Source organism: Zootoca vivipara, chromosome 9 (assembly GCF_963506605.1).
Source record: "Zootoca vivipara chromosome 9, rZooViv1.1, whole genome shotgun sequence".
Classification (NCBI taxonomy): Eukaryota; Metazoa; Chordata; class Lepidosauria; order Squamata; family Lacertidae; genus Zootoca; species Zootoca vivipara.
The window spans coordinates 62126952-62146297 of record NC_083284.1 but is presented as its reverse complement, the minus strand read 5'-3'; the positions used below and the strand labels follow the sequence as shown (position 1 = coordinate 62146297).

The window sequence follows — 19346 nt, the reverse complement described above, 5'->3', positions numbered from 1 at the left end:
CAGGGTGGGCGCCACCACCGAGAAGGCCCTCTGCCTGGTTCCCTGTAACTTGGCTTCTCGTAGCGAGGGAACCGCCAGAAGGCACTCGCCGCTGGACCTCAGTGTCCGGGCAGAACGATGGGGGAGGAGAAACACCACAAACAGAATAATTGCCACACACAGGAAGAACAAGGATATAGTTTGAGTTCCTCCCTTGTAGCTTTATAAATTATTTCAGGTGTCAACATGAATAGAAGTTATTAATAATGCAGTTCTTGTATAAGGGATTATTATTATTATGACCGGAATGTAATGGAAATTAGTAAGATTTTGGAACGCAGAAATAAATAATCCAGCCATCAATTCTAGCACCTTCTCTACATAATTTGGCATTTGAATGACGTATTAATAATTGCATTATAAATGGGTATTGCTATAATGGGGCTATTATTGGATTGTAACTGAAAAGTAATTTAAAAAATTATTTTAAAAACTCTGCCCTGCTCCCTCACCCTTCCCCACCCACACTCTGATAATGATGATAATAATAATAATAATATTTGTACCCTGCCCATCTGGCTGGTTTTCCCCAGCTGCTCTGGGCGGCTTACAGCACATGTGTATTATGATTATTATGATATTATCTAAAAACATCCTAAGAAATCTATGCCTTCCCCAGACGGGGAAGTTGTGTAGCTCTCGCGTCTCAGCCTCTGAAGGGAGAGCCGTCGCGCAAGGAAAAGGCGCCACCACCGAGAAGGCTGCGCCTCCGCTCCAGACGCTCCACATTCACACGTACGGACCTACGTACCACACACACACACACACACACACACACACAGAAAAGGCGGTTCTGCCTCATAGTCAGTGACGGCTAAGGGCGGAGGTCGCCGACGACCCCTCCTGAGGCGAGGTGGGGGAAGGCCTCCCCTCTTCCTGAGGGGCGAAACCACCGTCCGTCAGGAGAACCCCTCCTCCACTTTTTCTTCTCTCATTTTGCCTCCCCTTCTCCCCACTTTTGGCGGGGGCCCGAAGCAGCGGCTCCCCTCCCTTTCCTATTCCCCTCCCCTCTCCTCTCCATTTTCCTTTCTCTGACGGAGAGGAAGGGGCAGGCGGCCGGGCGGCGGCGGTGGCCAACGCGCATGCTCGGCGCCGGCGCCATTTTGGAAGGGCCGGGAGATTAACCCGCGGGAGCAGCGGTGGCGGCGAGTGGAGGAGCTCGGCCCGGCTCGGCTCGGCGGCGGCGGCGGCCTGGGGTTGGGCGGGTCGTCGGACCCCTCCGAGGACATGGCCAACATCGCGGTGCAGAGGATCAAGCGGGAGTTCAAGGAGGTGCTGAAGAGCGAGGAGGTCAGGCTTTCCCTCCCTTGTCGCCCTCCTCGGTCGTGGCGTTTATTGGGGGTGGGGGAGAGATTTGGGAGGCTACATCCCTTTCGGTTTTCCTTTCCTCGCCCCCGTTATTCTTTCTCGGTCTCAGGGAAGCAGCGATGTTGTCTCGTTTCCTCGGGCAACGTTCATTTCCCGGAGGGGGGGGAGGAAATTTATGGGAAGGGGAGGGGGTCCCCTGGTGGGGAGTTACCCCCATCTGAGGGGAATGGGGTGGGGATGGGGGAAGGAAGAAATGATGAGAAACGGGGAAGGGGATCAAGCTAGGCCTGCCAGCTCTATCTGATCCTCTCTGGTGCTAGTGTAGGCCCACCCAAGAGGCCCAGAGTCACATCTGAATTTGTAGCGTGTTAACCACCATATGTGTGAATCTGCCCCTTCTGGGGGGGGGGATGCACGTCACTGCCCTCCTCAGGCTGTGCTTTTGCTGCTCTCAAATGTCAACATGCTCTCTCCAACTTGTGTTGGGGGTGAAATAAGTAGCACACACCTGGCTCAGATGTTGGCCCATGTAATAATAACAATAGTAATAATTAATGTTGATGTAATAATTAATGCTGATGTTGGGAAAGATTGAGGGCACTAGGAGAAGGGGACGACAGAGGACAAGATGGTTGGACAGTGTTCTCGAAGCTACGAACATGAGTTTGACCAAACTGCGGGAGGCAGTGCAAGACAGGAGTGCCTGGCGTGCTATGGTCCATGGGGTCACGAAGAGTCGGACACGACTAAACGACTAAACAACAATAATTAATAATAAATTTATACCCCGCCCATCTGGTTGGGTTTCCCTAGCCACTCTGGGCAGCTTCCAACAGAATATTAAAAACACAATAAAACATCAAACATTAAAAAAACTTCCCCTAAACACGGCTGCCTTCAGATGTCTTCTAAAAGTGGCAACCCTGCCACTGGTCTTCAGCTCAGTCCTGCAGGTATTCCGACACCCTTGCCTTCTGATTTCTGGTAAAACTGACTAGGCCGGAGAAAAGTTAAAAGCCTTATTATGGTTAACAGTGCAGGTATGGATGCAGCAGTTGAATTTCCCCCCAGCATTTCATCAAACCCATCAGAGCTTTCCGCTGTCACTTTTTTTTTGCTGGAAAGCAGAGGAGGAAGACAGGGGAATGAAATTTGGGACTGTGAAACTGGCAATGCTTGCCATTCAGAAATCTGGAAAGTCTGTGGGGAGGGAATGCTGGGTCAAAGAGCAATAAATCACGGGCGCATTGCATCAGTTCACAGGTGATGAAAGGTTGAAATGCAGTTGTAACCTGTATGACCATCAGTTGACTAAAATAAGATTGCCTGAGTGCATGGAATACTTCGTTTATGCCTTTCACATGTGCATAGTGGAGGAGAACATCCAAAGTGCTTTTAACTGGTTTGTATGGTGTCATACTGTTAAAAGGAAGAATATGAATCTATTGGAGGTGTAAACTGGTGTGTTATTTGTTATTAGCATAACTGAGTATAAAAAATACCTGTGGGATGAGAAACAATATGGCAGAGATAAAAGGTGGAGGATGCATAGTAACATATTTACTTTTGAAAACCAACCTCTTAAGAAAATGTGTGAACTGTAGTTGCAGATTTTGAGGCCATAAAAATGTGTAGTGACCCTTTGCTGCATCCTTACAGTATGATCATAACACACAGGGGGGGGGAGTAGGCCGCATCCTAACATCTAGTTGGTGTATTTCCACTCCTGGGATGGGATGGGCTGGCCTTAAGCAGTTGTAAGTGATTTTTAATCCTCCCCTGCTGGCAAAAGTAAAACCAAGGGAAGTCATACTAATGTAGAGGACACAAAGAGGGCATGCTAAGAGTGGGGAATGGTTTTGGGAAGAGGGGCAAACAAAGTTAGCTCTGCATCCTAACTCTTTTCACTTACTGGTCTTGCCCACAGAGCTCCATGCAACTTGCACCAACAAAAAACCAAGTGTAACTAAACATTTCATAGGAATTAATTCAAGTTTACACTACCTGCCCAAACCTGGCCACACACACCCTGGCTAGAAACAAGATGAAGCTGAACTTATACAGGAGATATGCTGACATAACTTCCTGGTTAGAATAGGTTCGACATACTGTCTTGTACTACTTCCACTGTTGCCATCTTGAAAATGTTAGATAAGAGCACACATTATGAGAGGCAAACCTAGACTTGCTATGTATTTAAAAAGAAGATGCAAAATTAATCCCAGCATCATAATCAGTGTACAGATATATATATATATACACGTTTGCACATTTATTATGTTTACACTTAAAATATTTTAGTTGTAAACCTTTTTGGGTATCTATCTACGTATCATTATGTCTTTAGATATATAAGTCTGAGGATAGCAATGACAGCATACAGAAACAAAAATCTCAGTCTACTTTAGTAGACTGTTTTAAGTAGATACTGGTATATACTTCACTCTAATGCCAAAAGTTGTGGACACACATGTTCCTAATTCTGGCTGCATCATGTCCACAGCATTTCCTGCATGCTTCCTATGCTAACAAAAAACAGTTGTGCGTTGAGGAGCAAGTTTGATATTAGTGATCTGTTGATGTTATATAATAAGCAGTGCTATAAGTATATTGCCTGTCAGTGAATTGTATCCAGAAGCTCTCTTATGCTGTGCTACAAATAATAATGAATTGGAATATTTCAGTGTTGGTATGATTGATAATATTATTATTATTTATACCCCGCCCATCTGGCTGGGTTTCCCCCGCCACTGTGGGCGGCTTCCAACAAATACAAAAATACATTAAAATATCACAGATTAAAAACTTCCCTAAACAGGACTGCCTTTAGGTTTTTTTTAAATGTCAGGTAGTTGTTTATCTCCTTGACCTCCAATGGGAGGGCATTCCACAGGTTCCCTGTAGCTTTGCTTCTCGCAGTGAGGGAACCGCCAGAAGGCCCTCGGCGCTGGATCTGTGTCCGGGCTGAACAATGAGGGTGGAGACGCTCCTTCAGGTATATAGGACCGAGGCCGTTTAGGGCTTTAAAGGTCAGCACCAACACTTTGATTTGTGCTCGGAAATGTACACAATTGTACATTAGTCATATTGGGAGTTAGACCCGTTGAAACCAATGGATTTAGGTACTGTAACTTAAGTTCATTGATTTCAGTGTGTCTGCTCCAAATAAGATGTAGTTAGATAGGGCACAAGGAGCAGGGGACAACAGAGGACGAGATGGCTGGACAGTGTTCTTGAAGCTACAAACATGAGTTTGACCAAACTGCGGGAGGCAGTGGAAGACAGGAGTGCTTGGCGTGCTATGGTCCGTGGGGTCACGAAGAGTCGGACACGACTAAACGACTAAACAACAACAACCGATATCACCTAGATTTTTTTCCTTGTCCAACCACAGTTCTTTATTCATTACCCCACACTTCGGTCCAGACTATGTGCCAAATTTATAATTGTTATCATAACTAATTCTGCCCTTCCTCAACACCCAGTATTGTGTAAATGTTACCATAATGGGTTCAGACTACCATACTGTCCCTATTCTTTTATTTGTGGTGATGCGATATTATATTCCTAAAAAGTAGTAATCCGTAGTTATCATTCTGAAATATGGTCTAATATTTCAAACTAAGAAAACCAAGATGATGGCAACTTTGAGGATATATAAGAAATTATCTCTTGTAGGTCTTGGTGTTGGATATTTCAAATAAACTGTTACAACAAAGGGAAGACACTAATGCCTAAAAGTAGCCTAGAAAATCTGATGGACTGCTTTTACAGCTGTTTTGCACATGGAACTCCAATTGATTTTATTCTAAGCTTACTTGTGAGGCAATTGCAAAATGTATGAATATGCAACATCATGTCTTCATATCTAGAATTGTATCCAGTTGGTGTCCAGGAACAGATCAAGGTGATCTTCAGCATTTTTCTCCCTCCATGCTGTTCTAAAGCAGAGGTCAGCAACCTAAGGCCCATGGGCTGGAAGTGGCCCATGAGGGTCACTTAACTGGCCCACGAGCCGCCCCCGAACCGAGCTGCCTGCTCGGTGAGTCCCCACACACTGTGCTAAACTGACTAAGTGCAGTGCAGGGACTCTCTTCCACAGCTCCGGAAATCACGTCTGAGCATGTCTGCGGTGCCAGAAATTGCTTCTGCGCATGCCCAGATGCCGGAAATCGCTTCTGTGCAGGCATCCGGGCATGTGCAGAAGCAATTTCCAGTGTCGTGCTGCACTGGTCCGGCCCACGGAGGATCTCCCATGCCCGGTAAGCCTTGCCGACCCCTGTACAAAAGGGTCTCACAACCCTCTGGAAGCAGAAATGAGGCAAGGAAAGGAATTACTGAAGATTGCCTCAATCCCCATTGTTCTGAATGAAAGATTTTTCAGTCAGCATAGGACCACCATTTGTATACAACCCCTTATGAACATTTTAGCTCCTTTCCACAGTAAGTTTCCACTTGCACAGGGCATACATGAACTGTAACATTTGAATTATATAAATGGTTTGGTGGATATCCAAAGTGGCTGGAAAATGGACTGGTTTACTAAATGTAATATAATTCATACTGATTTTTGGCAAGAATGTGTAATATCTGTTCTTGTTTTATATAGAGAATGAAAAACTCAATTTTTATGATGAGTGTGGTTAGTTGTTTTTTTTAATTATTATTAAAAAGGTTTAGGTATTTTTAGAAAATGTAAAACCTATCACATCTTTCCACTAATACTCTATGATGTCTTAAATTTATGCTTAAAAATATAATATATTGCAATTAAAAACAAAAAGACAAAACAGCCGGTATAATAGAATCTTATTTATGGATAAAAAAAACTAATCTGAAAAACTTGTGCAAATAAAACATTTGTTATTTTTGCCCAAAAGAAAGCAGAACTGGCACCTAACAAACCTAAGTAGGGTGTCCCATAATTGGGTTCCATAGCTATCCAGCTCATCTCTGGCAGCAGGAACACCTGAAGCAGAGCCTTAAGTGAAGATTTTAACACAAAAGGAGTTCATATGGGAGCAGGTATTTATTTGAAGAATTGTTATCCTGCTCTTCAGCAAAAAAAGAAAAAGGCTGCCATACTGTCTTTTAAAGATAATAAAAACAAGGCATTACCTCCCTTCATGGTTAAAAGTCCAAAAGACATGAAGCAAAATGAAAATTAATTGGGAGGGAGGAGGAAATAAGCAAATTCAGGTACCAGTTCTTAGTTACAGGTTCTTGTAATGTCCAGCTGGGATGGGAAAAGTTCATCCCTGAGTCAAATGTTGCTCTCCCAGCTGCCCTGATGGAAGTGTTCCCCAACCCCATCTTCCCTCTCTTGCTGTAGTCTGATGTAATAGTTGCTGCCAGGTGACAGGAGGAAAAAGTGTGACTCAGCAAAGCAGAAAAGGATCCTGCCCCTCTTCTCCTCTACCAAGTGACAGTTGGTGAACAGACAATATTATTTTGTTCTGTTTTCCTGTTGGGAGCATAGCCTTGAGTTTCAGAGCAGGTACAGAGTTTCTTGCAGAAGAGAGTTTGCAAAAGAGAGCATCCTTGGACTCCTGATCAAAGCTTCCACCTGGCACTGCTGGAAATGGTTTGGGATCAGGGTGGTTGGGGTTTGAAGGTCGAAAGAAGTTTGAATTGTAATTGGAAACAAACTGTCAGTATGGATATTTAAGCATTCTGTAGATTATAGTTAATAACTGTGACTACTTTTCTGAACTACAGTAGTTGAAACTTCTGAATGCTCATCATAATCAGCCCCATGTAAAATTCCTGCCAGTAGTCTAAATTGCACATTACTAAAGCATGGATAGGGACCCAGGTGGCGCTGTGGGCTAAACCACTGAGCCTAGGGCTTGCTGATCAGAAGGTCGGCGGTTCGAATCCCTGTGACGGGGTGAGCTCCCGTTGCTTGGTCCCAGCTCCTGTCAACCTAGCAGTTCGAAAGTACGTCAAAATGCAAGTAGATAAATAGGAACCGCTACAGCTGGAAGGTAAACGGCGTTTCCGTGTGCTGCTCTGGTTTGCCAGAAGTGGCTTTGTCATGCTGGCCACATGACCTGGAAGCTATACGCCGGCTCCCTCGGCCAATAATGCGAGATGAGCGCGCAACCCCAGAGTCGGTCACGACTGGACCTAATGGGCAGGGGTCCCTTTACCTAAAGCATGGATAACTGACAAGATTTGCATTTTTTAAGGACTGATTGCAGCTGTTGCACAACCAAAAGTGAAAGCTGCTTCTGACCACCAATTCTACTGCAACTCGTATCCAAAACTGGCTGGATACAACTCCCTGATCAGCTTTACTGTCTATTAACAAAACCTTTTTATTTTGTCTACATAATAAATATCTAATTATTTGGAACAAAGTTTGATGAAAGAGAAAAACAGCTAGGTGTCATTGTTTTTATATTGATGGTGCTATACCACATCCCCAGATGCAACAATTTCATGTAGATGGGGAATAGTCTGGGACAAGGATGGGAATTTGTGGCGTTCCGTAGCAAAAACATCATTAGGTGGGGCAGAAATACCCAATGTTAGAAAGCTAGGAGCTACATAGCACCTTAAACCTAGGTTATGGGCGCTGCAACAGAATGTATAGGCATGCTTTTTATAGCAAGAATACAAACCTGAAAATGAATGAACTGCAGCTAAAATATTGTGTTCATTTTTCACATGGTCTAGTCCTTCCCCTGCCCCACCCCCCTAATATTATTGAGAGGGTCTCTTCTCCAGTCTTCAGAGAGTAGCTGGAAGTGGGGAGGCAGAAAAAGGTCCTCCTTTCCTTCCACTTTGCAGTTTTAATCTGAAATCTTAGACACAGTACTGTTCCCAGAGCTCAGAAACTGCTTGCACTAATGAAATTCTGTTGCAAAATGCACCTAGAACAATGGGAGTTTTGAACACTGGAAATACCTCATACCTACTTCTTGAATTATTGCACCAGAGCACCTAAATAATTTTTAGCACAAAGTGGAATTAGTTGAAGGTCAGATTGCCTGTGCGATTTCCATGGAATGTACACATACTGTAGGTTTCTGGAGCATGTTCTAGACTGGAGTATATAGCTAGGGTTCATTGTTACCCCACATCAATTGAGAGCAGGGGTGGTAACCTCATGTCAAGGGCTGCATTCCCTTGGTAGTCTGTTGGCAGCATGCTAATAGTAGATGGGACAAGAATTAAAAGTGGGAGGGCCACCCCTTTTATCTCTCTTTGCACTGCCCCTTTTGAACACATTCTTTCTGCTGCCCCATTTCCCCTCCTGTCCTTTTTACTCTTATGCAATTGGGTCAAGTACTGGATGGAATTGGGCTAAGAGCAGCAGGTTGCCCATCCATTCTAAAATATGCTCAAGTTTCAGATTGCAGGTAAATATAATAATAATGATGAGCTTTTAGAAAAGCTTGCCTGATGTAATTGATCTTTTAAATGAGTTGATTACCTTTTTGCAAGACCAGTGTTCCCTGCAACACACTTTGAAAGCCACTTTTTAAAAAATGTACAATACTCTTAATCACAGTAGCTAAAACCATAAATTTTGTTCCTTGCAACCCATGTTTATGTGTCACTAAGGGCTCACAATAGGGGATGCGGGTGGCGCTGTGGGCTAAACCACAGAGCCTAGAGCTTGCCGATCAGAAGGTCGGCGGTTCGAATCCCCGCGACAGGGTGAGCTCCTATTGCTCGGTCCCAGCTCCTGCCAACCTAGCAGTTTGAAAGCACGTCAAAGTGCAAGTAGATAAATAGGTACTGCTACAGCGGGAAGGTAAACGGCGTTTCCGTGTGCTGCTCTGGTTTGCCAGAAGCGGCTTTGTCATGCTGGCCACATGACCTGGAAGCTGTACGCCGGCTCCCTCGGCCAATAACGTGAGATGAGCGCCACAACCCCAGAGTCGGCCACGACTGGACCTAATGGTCAGGGGTCCCTTTACCTTTACCTTTTAAGGGCTCACAATATTCCAACAACAAGGGTTGATACTTAGTAGAGCTACTTATTTTATTTTTCATAAGATATGAAGGAAACACCCATATTTATAGAAAATAAATTGCAGATGGTACAGAGCCACTGATTCAGTTTTTTTATTTTTGTTTTTTTTAAAATAAAAAATGACAATATAAGCCTATGCTTATCTACACAGAGTTAAAGAAGAATACTATATACGGATATAATAGGATGCCTGAGATAAGGATGGAACTATGTGCAGTAGAGACAGACAGGGTTATGTTCTGGAAACTGCTACAATTTAGGGGGTCTAAAACTGAAACATTTTCATTTACCTTTAACATATTGTTACAACTGTTACTTTATACAGTCGTACCTCGGGTTACGACCACCTCGGTTTGCGAACAGTTCGGGTTACGAACTGCGCAAACCCGGAAGTGTTTTCACCGCGCGCGCGTGCGCAGAAGCGGCGCGATCGCGCGATCTGCGCATGCGCAAAGCGCGAAAATCGCGAAAATCGCGCTTTGCGCATGCGCAAAATGGCGGCGCCCATCGCGTTCGGTTTACGAACTATTCGGGTTACGAACTGCGATCCGGAACGGATCGCGTTCGTAACCCGAGGTATTACTGTAGTACACAACAACAGGGGTGTTGATATATTGCCATGTCAAATATTATGAAACATGCTGTTTTAAAAATCTATCCTGTGTGTCATTTGGTTAAACGTTTATACTAGTTTTAATTAAACATTTGTACTACTTGCCCAAAAGCTTCAGTTGTAACCACAATCCAGCAGCATGTATGGTATGCAACAGATCCAGGTGTGAACATGGGCTTATTGGGTGTTCTCTCTTTTTTCTTAAGAGACTCCATGTATTGATTCTCTATGGGGTTTGTGTATGTGTTACACAAAACAGTTTGGAGATTTGGAATATGGCTTTCCTAACTGGTGTACCTACTGTTAGTTGCATGTGTATAGCACTTGTTGAATCGGGTACTACTGTAGTTGAATCAAGGCTTTTTCTGCAGTGGCTCCCCTTTTGTGGAATGTTCTCCCCAGGGAGGCTCGGCTGACACCTTCATTACATATCTTTGCTGCCAGGCAAAAACATTTCTCTTTAACCAGGTTCGGCTGATTAACATTCTATGGCTTTTTAAATGTGTTTGTGGGAGGAGGGGTTATTGGTTTGTTTTCGCTTTATTTTTATTTATTTGTATTCTAAATTTGTATTTGTCTGTACTTGTGAACTGCCCCAGGATCTTCAGTTGAAGGGTGACATACAAACTTAATTAATAAATATTATTAATAATAATACTAATAGTGTAGTTGAGAAGCTTCTGTTTAATTTATTAGTGGTGTGAATAGACATAAAATAGAAGTGCTTTAAAGGTTTTTATAATAGACTTCACATTGGACCAATAAAGGCTATTCAAAATATTACTGGCAGTGGAGAAATGATATGGTATAGTGACAGTTATTATACAAAGAGTGCTCAAAACAGATCACGCCAATTATTTGCTTACTATTTCTGATTCTAATACCCAAATTAGTGTCCATGTTCAGACACTGCATGAATTAGGATGATGCAAAAAAATGCAACAGATATGTTTCATTGCAACAGCTCCTAGTACTCTAGAGGCAGTTCATAGTCTGCCCACACCTAGATTTTTGTGGGCTTAAAGGAACTAAGGTGTTTTGAAAACAGGATAAAGATCCTCCTACTTAGTACTTATTGGGTACTGGGGTACCTTGAATGATGGTCAGGGGTGCCGCGGGCAACCCTCTTTCCTTTCCTCCTACCTCTGATGCCCTCTTGCATCAGAGGGGAGGGGAGGCTGAGGGAACACACCACAAGGGATGGTGTTCGAAAAGGGTGAGGGGTTGCAAGCTCTGCAGACAAGGGGTGACATAACTGGGCTCCTGAGCCCCAGAGGGGTGCTGCAGAAAGAATGCAGTTGGTCAAGGGAGCTGTGGATGTTAAAAACCTCTGCTTTAGGAATTAAACTATTAATTTTACTTTGAGCAACTTTATTAGGCTGGTCGGTACAGTTTCTGTTTGTAATAATAATAATAATAATAATAATAATAATAATAATAATAATAATAATTTATTATTTATACCCCGCCCATCTGGCCAGGTTCCCCCAGCCACTCTGGGCGGCTTCCAAAAAAACAGAAATTCTAAAATACAGAAATCCATCAAACATTAAAAGCTTCCCTAAACAGGGCTGCCTTGAGATGCCTTCTAAAGGTCTGGTAATTGTTCTCTTTGACCTCTAGTGGGAGGGCATTCCACAGGGTGGGTGCCACTACCGAGAAGGCCCTCTGCCTGGTTCCCTGTAACTTGGCTTCTCGTAATGAGGGAACCGCCAGAAGGCCCTCGGAGCTAGACCTCAGTGTCTGGGCAGAACGATGGGGGTGGAGACGCTCCTTCAGGTATACCGGACCGAGGCCGTTTAGGGCTTTAAAGGTCAACACCAACACTTTGAATTGTGCTCGGAAACGTACTGGGAGCCAATGTAGGTCTTTTAGGACCGGTGTTATGTGATCTCGGCGGCCGCTCCCAGTCACCAGTCTAGCTGCCGCATTCTGGATTAGTTGTAGTTTCCGGGTCACCTTCAAAGGTAGCCCCACGTAGAGCGCATTGCAGTAGTCCAAGCGAGAGATAACTAGAGCATGCACCACTCTGGAGAGACAGTCAGTGGGCAGGTAGGGACTCACCCTGCGTACCAGATGGAGCTGATAAACAGCTGCCCTGGACACGGAGTTGACCTGTGCCTCCATGGACAGCTGTGAGTCTAAAATGACTCCCAGGCTGCGCACCTGGTCTTTCAGGGGCACAGTTACCCCATTCAGGACCAGAGAGTCCTCCACACCCGCCCGCCTCCTGTCCCCCACAAACAGTACTTCTGTCTTGTCAGGATTCAATCTCAATCTGTTAGCCGCCATCCATCCTCCAACCGCCTCCAAGCACTCACACAGGACCTTCACCGCCTTCACTGGTTCTGATTTAAAAGAGAGGTAGAGCTGGGTATCATCAGCATACTGATGGACACCCAGCCCAAACCCCCTGATGATCTCTCCCAGCGGCTGCATATAGATGTTAAAAAGCATGGGGGAGAGGACAGAACCCTGAGGCACCCCACAAGTGAGAGCCCAGGGGTCTGAACACTCATCCCCCACCACCACTTTCTGAACACGGCCCAGGAGGAAGGAGCGGAACCACTGCATGACAGTGCCCCCAGCTCCCAAGCCCTCTAGACGGTCCAGAAGGATGTTATGGTTGATGGTGTCAAAAGCCGCTGAGAGATCCAGCAGAACAAGGAAACAGCTCTTACCTTTGTCCCTAGCCCGCCGGAGATCATCGACCAGTGCGACCAAGGCAGTTTCAGTCCCATGATGAGGCCTGAATCCTGACTGGAAGGGATCCAAATGGTCCGCTTCTTCCAGGCGTGCCTGGAGTTGTTCCGCAACCACTCGCTCAATCACCTTGCCCAAGAATGGAAGATTTGAGACTGGGCGATAGTTGGCCATATTGGCCGGATCTAAAGATGGTTTTTTAAGAAGCGGTTTAATAACCGCCTCTTTCAGCGGGTCTGGGAAGGCTCCCTCATGGAGAGAAGCATTTACCAACCCGCGAAGCCCATCGCCCAGCCCTTCCTGGCTAGCTTTTATAAGCCAGGATGGGCAAGGATCAAGGAGACAGGTGGTTGGTTTCATTCGTCTAAGCAGCCTGTCCACATCCTCGGAGGTAACAGATTGAAATTGATCCCACAAAACTTGACTAGACAGGACTCTAGCACTCCCCCGCCCCGGCCCTGCTCCCACGGTGGAGTCTACCTCTTCCCGAATCTGAGCGACTTTATCTGCAAAAAACTTTGCAAAATCATTGCAGGAGATCATGTGGCCCGTACTGGGCCCGGATGGAGCAGGTGGTTCCGCTAAATTGCGAACCACCTGGAAGAGTCTCCTGCTGCTGTTTTCTGCAGATGCGATGGAGACGGTGAAGAAGGTCCTCTTCGCCGTCGCCATTGCCACTTGGTAGGCTCGAAGTTGAGCTCTAGCCCGTGTCCGGTCTGATTCAAAATGAGTTTTCCGCCACCGGCGCTCTAGCCGTCTCAACGACTGTTTCATTGCCCTCAGCGCCGGGGAAAACCACGGGGCTGTCCGGGCTCCATGCAATCTGAGAGGGCGCTTCGGAGCCAGACAGTCAATAGCGCTGGTTAACTCCACATTCCAGCGGGCCACCAGGGAATCAGCTGAAAGGCCATCGACATGGGATAAAACATCCCCTACCACTCTCTGGAAGCCAATTGGATCCATTAAGTAGCGGGGGCGGACCATCCGAATCGGTCCCACCTCCCTGCAGAGGGGAAGGGTTGCGGAGAAGTCCAGTTGCACCAGAAAGTGATCTGACCATGGCACTTCTTTTGTTTCACTTTTACTTAATGTCAGATCACCAACATCCATAGAGGTAAACACCAAGTCCAAGGCATGTCCGCGGTATGAGTTGGGCCAGACTTATTCAGGGACAGCCCCATGGTGGCCATGCTTTCCACGAAGTCCCGAGCGGCTCCTTGTAAGGTCGTGTCGGCATGGATGTTAAAATCCCCTAAGACAACCAAGCTAGGTGTCTCCAGGAGCACATCCGACACGACCTGAAGCAGCTCGGGCAGGGAATCCTTGGTGCAGCGGGGAGGTCGGTACACCAAAAGGAATCCTGTACTGCCTCTATTGCCCAACTTCCAGAACATGCACTCAGAGAACTGGGTCTTCCCAATAGGACGCCTGGTGCAAACTAATGACTTCCTAAAAATCACTGCAACCCCCCCTCCCCGCCCAGATGGCCTGGGTTGCTGTGCATAAGAGAAACCTGGTGGGCAAGCAGCGCCAAGAACGGGCCCATCGGCTTCCTCCAACCAGGTCTCTGTCACACATGCCAGGTCAAATCCTCCATCCACAATCAGGTCGTGAATGGTGGTGGTCTTATTCATCATCGACCTGGCATTGCACAGCAGCACCTTCAGGTCATGTGGGTATCCCTTGCCTATTCCAATATCCGTCCGGTCAGGACCAGACCTGGAGGCAGGGATAGTCCTCAGACAACGACTAAGTCTGCCTCCTCGGTAATGACATGGTCTGGTCTTAGCGTAACTCCTCCTCCTACCCGTGACCACTGAGATCGGTTGTTCCAGTGCACCCCCCCCCTGTGGAATCTGCCCCAGCCATTTTGCTTGCTGGGACCCCCTCCCGGGCAGCCCTGACCCCTCCCCTTAAAAACAAAATAAAACCTCTGTAAAAAACAGCAAAGAACGCAACAAAAGAAGAACACAAAAAAGACAATAAAACAATAAAACCAAAAACAATAAAATTACAAATACACTAAAATTTAACAGATTCCCACACCCAACTAAAAATCCCTCCCATGTAGCATTGGTGAGACAAGAGGCATAGCAGGAATTTGTGGTGAGTCTGGAAACTTTGCTGTGGTCCATAGTGAAGGTGCTTAAGGTCCTGCTTCTTCTTACAGTAATCACTTTGCTGTTGCTTAGCCTATGGCCAAAGTAAAAGGGTGTGGCTATTTATTGTAGCACTCTCTGGTCCTGTTCGAATGTATCAGGAACCCGTGACTTGGCGTTGTGGCCAGGATGATAGAAGCTCCAGTTCAGTAACCTTTGCAGGACCACAAGCTCCCCACACCTGATCTAGACGCATTCTAATCTGGTTTGAGACCATGTTTTGGGACCAAGGAGGACTTGATTGCCTTTTTCAAGAACAGCACAGGGGACGGGGACATGACCCTATTACTCAGGGGGTTAGCAAACTTTCAGCAGGGGGGCCAGTCCACTGTCCCCCAGACCTTGTGGGGGGCCGGACTATATATATATATATATATATATATATATATATATATATATATATATATATATATATATATTTGGGGGGTGAATGGATTCCTACGCCCCACAAATAACCCAGAGATGCATTTTAAATAAAAGGACACATTCTACTCATGTAAAAGCACACTGATTCCCTGACTGTCCGCAGGCCAGATTTAGAAGGTGATTGGGCCGGATCTGGCCCCCGGGCCTTAGTTTACCTACCCATGCAATTACTTCTGCTGGATAATTATTTGCATTTTAAGACTGTCGCCCAAAGTATCCTCCTGGTTGAACTCCATGGATTCAGTATAGGAGGCACTGTGTGTGCTACCTGCAGAGTTGGTTTCATAGAGTCACATTGAGTGATTATTTCTCAACCTCATAGCAGTTGTGTTGTGGAGTTGTCTGTAGAAGGGAAGTGGAGACAGTATTTGAAAGTCCCTGAGGAAGGACCTCAGAGGTCTGACTCATTCTCAGTTTTTAAAATTTTATCTGCCCCCCCCCCCCACCTAGTGACTGAAATCATTAAAGGAGACTCTTCTGATAGTTCTATACTTTTTGAAATCATTGACCACTTTTTGTGGTCAGTGGGAGTATATAGCCCATAAAATCTGCTTTATGTTTTTGGCATGAGTTAAGCTCGTGTTCATCCAGTTGTTCCTGATCACGGATACTAGTACCGGTACACTTGTTTGGTCACTGGATGTTAGGTACTATTATTGTGTTGGTCTATGCTTTTATTCATTGCATGATTATTTTTATGTTTTGAAGATCACTTTAATATTTGTAAGTAATTGACGGTATATAAGCATTTTAAATACATAGAACAATAATTATTTACTTCATTTTTCTCTCCTGCTTTCCTTTATATAAAGCAGTACCATGTTTTTTTCAGTCTGCCCCATAAGCTGCATGCTACATGAATCTTAAAACATTATAAATTGCTTCAGAATACCTCATGAGAAGCAATTTATAAATTAAAATAATAACAATAACAAAAATACTAATAATACACATACGTTTTCAGAAGGTCTTTCAGAACTAGATAACTTTCTTCAGTCATTTGGGAGGGGGTACTGGGCAGCTCAGAAATAGCTGCTTACACTTTGAAGGATAATGCAAATGAATGTTTTCTGTGTTGCAGGTCAAGAAGGTAGTGATCTTGTAAAATCAGGATGTTTTGCATTATACTTTTAAATAAGGGCACTCTATATTAGGGTTAGCTTTGCAGTTAGAAAGTGAACTGAGATGATAAGGAGAAAGGGATTTCAAGACATTGTGACTGCATACAAACAAACAAAAATTCAAGTTGGGTTGTTGCTGCTTTTTTGCAACTTTATCTAGGGTAAATCAGTTATTCCTGTTTGCAGCAGAAACTGGCCCTGAAGAGTCCTGATTGGTTGACCCCTTCAGTGTCACAGGGCCAGGTCTCTCAAACTTTCCGGAACAGTTTTTGTTTGCTTGTAAAGCACATTATTAGTGCCCTTTTTTTGTACCAGTAGGGTGGCAAAGTTGCAAGTAATGAATGTTCACATTGCCCTTAATTTTAAATTTTTATTTAAAGGCAGACACCTGGCCTGTAATGGGCGGAGGGGAAAAACAAACGACAGACTTGGTGTTCAGTTTGCTGGCTAATATATCTGTCAAAAGGTTGTGAAGGCAGAGAAGAACCTGGCCCCAAGCTCTGGAAGGAAAAAGAACAAAATGGCTTAGATTTTAAGTGCTTCGTTTTTTTTACAGGAATAAATGCTTTGAATAGTTGTGTTTCTTCCCTACCTGCAAGCTTTATATTTGCTTACTGCACAATTATACTTTCTGTTAGGTAATTAGGGATAGTGAGCCAGTTAGGTTATTCACAAATTTATGGAAGATTGGGAAATGCCTTAGGATGTGAAAAGCAGTGCATTTTTTGTTTTACTTTTTCCTTAAACATTGGATGGGCAAAAGGAATACAGTTCTGTTTTCTTCTCCTTTTATGTACTTTATGAATCTGCTAAAGCCCATTGTCAGCTAGACTTTTCAGTTGGAAAGCCAGTTGGCCTGGCCAAGAGACTTGTGCTAATGTGTAAAAAGCCTGGAGGGTATAGGCTAGCTATATATAAATATCTCATTGGAGGTGGAAAACAAGGTAGCATAAATAAATAACACAGAAAATGACTTTTTAAAATAGTCACTGGAGGGGAGTGTTGACTTAAATTATGTTCTTTATAATTGCTTAACTGGTGAAGGAAAGGAGCCTATTGCAAACCAAGGCCACAGTCTCAGTGTGCTCCTGGACTTAATGCAATCTCCTTGCTTGTTCCAAGAATACAGTTGACAACTTAGGATGTTATATACAGCTTGCGGGAGAAGAGTTTCTTGGCTTAAGCATCTCTTCCCCTCCTCCCCAAACATAAAACACAATGGGTGAGATTTAGTGTAGTCTGAGCAGGCATCTGTTTCTCCTCCCCTGAAATCCTTCTGCGTACCCCCCAAATCTCCTCAGGACAATTGGGGAACCCTAAAACAGAATTTGGGAGGACAGATTGCAGGGTGTGGGGAGAGAAACTGGAAATCCCATTGTGCACATGGGCAGACATTATTGGATGTCTCTCTCTATTCTAAGTCTTTTGGAATGCTGCTTCTCTGAACAATTATGTTCCATACACCTTCAGTGTATATGTGGATTCACAATTGCAGTCCATAACTCAATAACTATTGCAACTTAGCTGGAACAGCAAAAGATTCCTGCATTGCAGGGGGCTGAACTAGATGATCCTTGTGGTCCTGTCCAACACCACAATTCTATGATTCTGTAGCTCCATGTTAACTATGGTTAGTAGATACATGGTATGTATACATAGGGTGACGCTGTGGATTAAACCACAGAGCCTAGGGCTTGCCAATCAGAAGGTTGGCAGTTTGAATCCCTATGACGGGGTGAGCTTCCATTGCTCGGTCCCTGCTCCTGCCAACCTAGCAGTTCGAAAGCATACAGTGCAAGAAGATAAATAGGCACTGCTCCGGCGGGAAGGTAAACACCATTTCTGTGCGCTGCTCTGGTTTGCCAGAAGCGGCTTAGTCATGCTGGCCACATGACCTGGAAGCTGTACGCCGGCTCCCTCGGCCAGTAAAGCGAGATGAGCGCCACAACCCCAGAGTCTTCCGCGACCGAGTTGTCCACGACTGGACCTAATGGTCAGGGGTCCCTTTACCTTTAGTACTTCAACATTGTGCATATTGGTGAAAAATTGGAAGTATTTATCATACAAAAGACTTGAAGGAAAATTTGTGGCACAGTGTGGACATTTGAGCTAGTAAATTTTGTGATTTAATAATTAGACAGTCTTGTCTACAAAAATATATATTTACTTTTCTGAAAGATAGCACCTTAAGTCTTATGAGACCGTAACGTTAGAGCAAGTTTGTAGCCTGTCTTTGTGAGGTGCTGAGAGTCACTAACTTTTTCTCCAGCAAGTGCATAATAGAAAAAGTAAAATGTTTGCTCTGTTGTAAATATTCATTTGTAGTGCTTTCTGCAATGAAGAGCACTTGCAAACTGTACTGGACATTTTCAATCAACCCTAAAGTTAACTATTAAATGAATGTCTTCCCCTTTGATGCTAATATCATTAATGTTACTAGTAGCTTAATTCAAGCTGATAAAGGCAAAATGTATCTTAATAGTGAAGTAGCAAAGTCTATTATTAATCATTGATGTTGTGAATCTACATCACATTGAGGTATCCATCTGTAAAGGTAAAGGGACCCCTGACCATTAGGTCCAATGGGAGCTCACCCCGTCACAGGGATTCGAACCACTGACCTTCTGATCAGCAAGCCCTAGGCTCAGTGGTTTAACCCACAGCGCCACCTGGGTCCTCTCCATCTATACATAGGTCTAAAAATAGCTTGACTATAGCACATTTTCAGTGGCATATATTTTTCTTCCACCTTTCCTTATTTTTGAAGTTGCATTATTAGAGGGAGGTTTTGTGGCTCCTTGCGTGTTTTAGGCTAAATGCCTAGAAGTGAAATTGTTGGGAGGGAAAAGGATTGTTAAAAATGCATCTTGTACAGTGGTACCTCGGTTTAAGAACAGTCCTGTAAGAATGATTCAGTTTACGAACTTTGCAAAACCTGAAAGAGTGTCCTGGTTTGAGAACTTTACCTCAGTCTAAGAACGGAATCTGAA

At 44.5% G+C, this 19346-nt stretch overlaps 1 protein-coding gene across 2 annotated transcripts in view; it reads left to right on the top strand.

The window, feature by feature from the left end:
- Nucleotides 1-1164: 1164 nt before the first annotated feature.
- The window catches only part of UBE2K (ubiquitin conjugating enzyme E2 K), a 33731-nt gene continuing 15549 nt past the window's right edge, over nucleotides 1165-19346 (top strand). The window contains exon 1 of one of the 2 annotated variants that reach the window (XM_035111919.2): nucleotides 1165-1329. In XM_035111919.2, the coding sequence (XP_034967810.1) occupies nucleotides 1267-1329 (63 nt within the window). In that variant the 5' untranslated portion in view covers nucleotides 1165-1266. The remainder of the gene's footprint in view (nucleotides 1330-19346) is intronic. The other variant, XM_060278903.1, reaches the window with a different exon arrangement.